Genomic DNA, 6,360 nt, shown 5'->3' on the forward strand with positions numbered 1-6,360 from the left:
GCTCACTGCAAGCTCCACCTCCCAGGTTCATGCCATTCTCCTGCCTCAGCCTCCCGAGTAGCTGGGACTCCAGGTGCCCACTACCACGCCTGGCTAATTTTTTTTTTATTTTTAGTAGAGATGGGGTTTCACCATGTTAGCCAGGCTGGTCTCAATCTCCTGACCTCAGGTGATCCACCTGCCTTGGCCTCCCACAGTGTTGGGATTACAGGCATGAGCCACTGTTCCCAGCCTTGTTTATGCTTCCTCCATAGGCTTATCCTACCTGAGACCAGAGAACAGCCTCTGGATCTTAGGTAAAGAACATTTTTTTCTCAAAGTGTGGGTGTCCTGCTAGACTCCACCTCCATTACAAGAGCTGGGATACAAAAGTTCAGGCACAATGTCATCTCCAGTGGAAGATTCTCACAGTCAGCCACGTTTGTTGAACATGTTTGCAATGTGATATAAGCAAAAAAGTCAATCTGTCCAGAAGGTAGATCAGATCCCCCACGTCCCTTCACCTATGCTTTCTTTCTGTGACCTGACTGAAAATCACAGAGTGACTTGACTGTTCTGTGACACAGCCAGCTGCAGGTTTTTCCCAGCAGGCTGGAACCCAAACTGAGGCCTTGAATATTCTGAGGCGCTGAAAAAGGTATCTTGGTTGCTCTCAAAAACACTGAAGGAAACTGGTTGCAGTCCTGAGCGACTCCTTAAACCCTCCCATAAACTCCATACCTGACCCTCTTGCTGCAGGAATATGTGGGTAGAATCCCTTTTCTCTTGCTGTTAGTCTCAAAGATACACTGCACCCCACTCTCTGTGTCAGTGTCCCTATTAAGTGCTTTGGACGGATTGCTCTGAATTTAGCGCTGCTTTTTTTGGAATCCCAGCCAGGCCCATGTTGGTATCGCTTGAAGTAGTCTCTTGCAGGAATTCCCCTGAGGCTGCTTCTGGGCTGGCTGGACAGAACAACAGCTGAAAACTAAATGGAGTATGCAACTTTTTATTCCTTTATTTTCACTTTTTCTTTTTAATATATTTTTTAATTCTTAAATTTAAAAATAGAAGTAAAAAAATTTAATTTATAGGGGTTTTCTGGTAAAAATGGAAAGCCTGCTAGGCAAATTCTCAAAGAGCTGTAATACTCCTGTATTTTCTGAATAAACTTCCCTCCACTTTACTGTGTCGGCTTGCTCTTGTAGATCTTCCTGTACAAAGCCAAGAATCCGCGTGGCCTCCCATGCTGAACCCCAGTTTCGGGGCTCACCCTGTGACATGGTCAGAGGCAGACGGTTCCATGTCCCGCCTGTTCCTCCTTGCATCTGGATGGGATCCAGAGGGCTCTAGGCTTGGCTGCTGTGGCCGCCAGACGAGGCTCTATGAGGTCGGCGGGGGTCTTGCCAGCTCCAGGTGGACATTCCCTGAGATGCTGTTAGGCCACCTGGACTGGGGCCCCCTGTGGCATCCCTGGCATAGACACATAATGCCCAGCAAAGGCATCATCAGAGTTCCATTACTATAGTGCTGGAAGGCAAATCAGATGGCAACTTGTTTGCAGAGAAAGAAACTGAGACCCAAAGAAGGGTCAGGCAAAGCCAGGACTCAAGGGCTGGTGGTGTTCATGCTTCAGCTGCTGAGTGGCAGGAGTCCCTTTTTGCTGCCCTTCTCCCAGAGTTCCATAATGAGGTGAGGATGGGTCTCCTTCAGGGCTTGGTAGAATCGATCTTTGCACCTCCGGTCCCAGGACTGGCTCGAGCTGAACAGCTTCCGCATCTGGCTGGGCCTGGTGTCCTCAGCCAGCACCCTCTCATACTGCTCCTGGCTCAGCACCTGTCCATGCAGTTTGTCCAAGACAGCCTCCACCGATGTCACTCGGGCTATCAGCTGCTCTCGATACTGGTCCACAAAGTGCAGCAACCCCAGGGTATCCAGAGGTGAAGGTAAGGCTGGCAATGAACAAAGAAGGGCTCCAACCACAGCCTCCATCTCCATTCCCCACCTTCAGTCTTTTCCTCTCTCCTCTCTGCATCCCTCGCTTCCTTCTGCCTCCGGAGATGCACTTCTGCCCTCCCTCATGCCAGCATCTAGCCTGGCATTCTGCCAGAGTGGGGATCAGGAGTGGGGTTCCTGCTGGGTGCATTGGAGGCTGTCAGATAAGGAGTTCTAGGGTCTCTGTGGATAGGACGAAAGGGTATGGGGAAGGACCATGCACCGCTCTCCAGGGCCTGACCCCTTGTGAGGTCTGCAATGATGAGTCCCTCCCTTTCTCTCTTCCCTTCCCCCAAGAACCAGACAGTACCCCAGCACTGCCACTGCCTCCTGTGGTCTCTGAGAGTTGTTACTGACCTATGGGGGCTGGAGGGACCAGAGTAGTTGCAGATGTGAGATCTCCTGGAGGAAAACAGAGATGAAGATGCATCTGAAACAGTGCTAAGTTATTAACACACACAATACACCTCCAGGCTCCCACTCACTGCTGAGATTCTTTGATGTAGAAAAAAGTCACAAATTCTGGTAGAATCTGGAGTAAGAGCTGGAAAGGTCCTTAGAGGTTATCTAGGTGAATCCCTTCCTTATACACATGGGGAAACTGAGGCCCAGAAGCTGTGATCATACAGTAATAGAGAGTAGGCATCCAAATGAGCAATAGCAATTTCTCCTACAACATCCCAGACTTGGTTTTAATCCCGTCTTGGCCTGAACTGTATCCCTGGTGAACTAACCAAACCCCTTGCTAGGTAGTTTGAACTATTTAGCACCTCCTTGTTCTGAGCAGAAATCTACTTCCTTGTTCTTGTTTAGCCTTCTACACTGGCACCAACCAAAGGTGTATGTTCTGGAATTGGATGTCAGAATCTAGAATCAATATCAAGCCATCTTAGGACATGGGAATAACAAATGAATTCTAACAGAAAAGACAGACAACAACAAAAATGAAGGGACTTAAAAATTGCTTTGCAAAGGAGAGAAAGGGGAAGTTCACAGCAGCTCATATGTACAAGGCCTGAGAGTCTGAGCAGACTCCAACTGTGATCTCACAGTTCAGGGAGGTGGGCACAGGGGAGGGAGTTCAGGCTGTGGTACCAGGAGCACAGGATCCATGTGGATGGAGAAAGGAAGGTGTTTCACATCCTCTCTGCTGACTGGACAGTCCAGGGGTCAATTCTGACTCATTCCCACACTGGAGCATCTGCTGAGGGAGACGACTGGATGGCAAAGAATTTACAAACCAAAATAGCAGAGGAACGATGGAAGGAGCTGAGATGTCTAATGTGTATAACAAGAGTCATCAGGAAGGCTACGACCACAGTCTTCCAGAATCTAAATAGCTTTCTCATGGGGAAGGAGATACACTTTTTCTATGAGTTCCAAGGGACAGAATTAAGACTGATAAGAGGCAGAGATTGGCTTAACATGAGGAAAAAGATAATATTGCTATGATTTGTTAAGGATTACTGCATGAGGAATGTATAGATATCGCTTTATTTAATCTTTCCAACATTCCTACAAATTAGTCATTATGATCCTCTTTTTACAGACGAGGGACTCAAATGAATGAAGTAATTTTCCCAAGGTCACTCAGCAAGTAAGTGCTGGAGGGGGATTTGAATCCAGGTCTGAAGCTGGGGCTGGTTAGTTCTCCATCTGTGTTTGCACCCAAGCCAGGACTCAGTACAGCCCATCCTCTTTCCATTACACTGTGAAGCCAGCTTGTTGCAGGTCAGGAGGTAGACTCACCATTTTTTGACAGCTGACTAGGGATGGTTGTCTTCGAAGGACTGTTTGGAAGGTTTGGGTTCTTCAAGTGTTGGTACTAGACTAAGAGTCCATACGTTTTCTCTATCCCAGAAAATGTATTATTTGATTTCCTCTTGTCTACCTCAAAAACACTGAGCGATACAGGGGAGAGTATCTGAAGTTGCCAAATCGTCTTCACCCATACAACCATATGACTTATCTAGGTCTTATTCTTCCACCTCACATCCAAACTATCGTGAGAAACTTAGCGAAAAGCTTTGTGGATGTCGACATCTGTTAATTCAAGGGCACTGTGAAGACACCATTGTACATGGGGAAGAGCATAAATTTTAGAGGGTCAGATTGACTCCGGTTTAAATTCCGGTCATAACAACTGTTATGTAACTTGAGAAAGCCACCTACCTCCTACCTCCTGTGGGCTATTTCTTCTCATCAGTAAATTGGGATAATGCACACGTCCTCCCCCACCCCCACCCCTCGCCACACACACACAGACTTTCTATCATTGACTTTCTTCTTTTTTTTTTTTTCTTTTTTTGAGACAGAGTCTCGCTCTGTCGCCCAGGCTGGAGTGCAGTGGCCGGATCTCCGCTCACTGCAAGCTCCGCCTCTCGGGTTTACGCCATTCTCCTGCCTCAGCCTCCCGAGTAGCTGGGACTACAGGCGCCCGCCACCTCGCCCGGCTAGCTTTTTGTATTTTTTAGTAGAGACGGGGTTTCACTGGTTAGCCAGGATGGTCTCGAACTCCTGACCTCGTGATCTGCCCGTCTCGGCCTCCCAAAATACTGGGATTACAGGCTTGAGCCACCGTGCCCGGCCTCTTCTTTTTTTTTGGAACGGAGTCTCGCTTTTTTGTCCAGGTTGGAGTGCAGTGGTGCGATCTCGGCTCACTGCAACCTCCGCCTCCCGGGTTCAAGCGATTCTTCTGCCTCAGCCTCCTGAGTAGCTGGGACTACAGGAACACGCTACCACGTCCAGCTAATTTTTGTATTTTTGGTAGAGACAGGGTTTCACCATATTGGCCAGGCTGATCTTGAACTCCTGACCTTGTGATCTGCCCACCTCAACCTCCCCAAGTTCTGGGATTACAGGCGTGAGCCACTGTGCCCAGCTACTTCGTTGATTTTCTTTCTCCTCCCACCTCTGAGTTCTCTGGACTTGTCCTGGTTTTACCTGGTTTCACCAAGGCCTCCCACACCAGAGTCTCATCTTTCTTGTCTTTCATTTGCAGCCTGATCCCTGATCCCAAGTGGCCAACGTAGAACTCCGAGAACAGCTGGGCTTCTCCAGGGCTTCGATAGCAGAGCTCCAGTTCCTGAAGAGGCAAAGAGTTGAGTTGCCACCCTGTTCATCTTGCATGGAAGGTTTTTCCCCACCTGACACCTTCTTGGCCCTGCTTGGCTCCATAGGGACACTCCGATGATCCCTGTACTGAAATCAGCTACCACCTTCAGAAACTGCTCTTTTCCCAATTTTCCACAGAAGGATGACGACACAAGTGAGCACCTCAAGGGTAAGTCAGGGCTTGTCCTTAAACCTAGTGCTCATAATCCTAAGCCAGATCCTTCTTCCTTCACCTCCCCCATCTTGAATTCAAACCTTCATTTCTGCAGCCCAAAGCCTGTCTTCCCAATGGATCCCAAACTCCACCCACTTTCAATTGACAAAAATTTATATCCATCCCCTTTCCTAAATCCCAGCTAAGACAGAACTCTTGATTCCCCACTGTCTTCCAAACGTGCTCCCTTTCCAGTTTCCCCAAACTCAATAAAGGATAGGACCATCCACTGAGCATGCAGGCTCCAAACTCGGAATCATGCTTAACTCCTTCCCTACACAGGCAATCCAGCAGGTCCTGTTGGCTTTACCTTCAAAATCAACCCTGAATTCATACACTTTTCTCCATCTCCCTTGCTACCTTCCTCGTCAAGTGACCTTCAACTGTACCTTGCAGTATTGCAACAGCCTTTTTCTTTTTTGTTTTCTCTTTTTTTCTTTTCTTTTCTTTTTTTTTTTTTTGAGGCGGAGTCTTGCTCTGTCGCCCGGACTGGAGTGCAGTGGCCGGATCTCAGCTCACTGCAAGCTCCGCCTCCCGGGTTTACGCCATTCTCCTGCCTCAGCCTCCCAAGTAGCTGGGACTACAGGCGCCCGCCACCTCGCCCGGCTAGTTTTTTTTTTGTATTTTTAGTAGAGACGGGGTTTCACCGTGTTAGCCAGGATGGTCTCGATCTCCTGACCTCGTGATCCGCCCGTCTCGGCCTCCCAAAGTGCTGGGATTACAGGCTTGAGCCACCGCGCCCGGCCTCTTTTTTTTTTTTAAGAGAGATGGGGTTTTTCCATGTTGCCCAGGCTGGACTTGAACTCCTGGGCTCAAGTGCCTCAGCCCCCTGAGTAGCTGGGACTACACGCGTGCGCCACCATACCCATCTTATTTTTTCATTTTTCATAGAGATGAGGTCTTCCTACATAGTCCAGGCTGATCTTGAGCTCTTGGCCTCAAGCGATTCTCCCACCATGGCCTCTCAAAGTGTTGGAATTACAGGCATGAGTCACTATACCTAACCACAACAGCATTTTTTTTTTTTTTTTTTTTGAGACAGGGTCTTGCACTGTCGA

The 6,360-nt window shown here is 48.4% G+C and overlaps 1 protein-coding gene across 1 annotated transcript in view; it reads right to left on the reverse strand.

Annotated features, from left to right (window-relative positions):
* Nucleotides 1–972: 972 nt before the first annotated feature.
* NLRP1 (NLR family, pyrin domain containing 1) overlaps nucleotides 973–6,360 on the reverse strand; it is a 69,246-nt gene continuing 63,858 nt past the window's right edge. The window contains exons 14-16 of the mRNA XM_011958625.1: nucleotides 4,918–5,059; nucleotides 2,332–2,376; nucleotides 973–1,931 (exon numbers count right to left, since the gene is read on the reverse strand). Of these exons, the coding sequence (XP_011814015.1) occupies nucleotides 1,612–1,931; nucleotides 2,332–2,376; nucleotides 4,918–5,059 (507 nt within the window). The 3' untranslated portion in view covers nucleotides 973–1,611. The remainder of the gene's footprint in view (nucleotides 1,932–2,331; nucleotides 2,377–4,917; nucleotides 5,060–6,360) is intronic.

The sequence above is a fragment of the Colobus angolensis genome, unplaced genomic scaffold (assembly GCF_000951035.1).
Source record: "Colobus angolensis palliatus isolate OR3802 unplaced genomic scaffold, Cang.pa_1.0 Scaffold47, whole genome shotgun sequence".
Taxonomy (NCBI): domain Eukaryota; kingdom Metazoa; phylum Chordata; class Mammalia; order Primates; family Cercopithecidae; genus Colobus; species Colobus angolensis.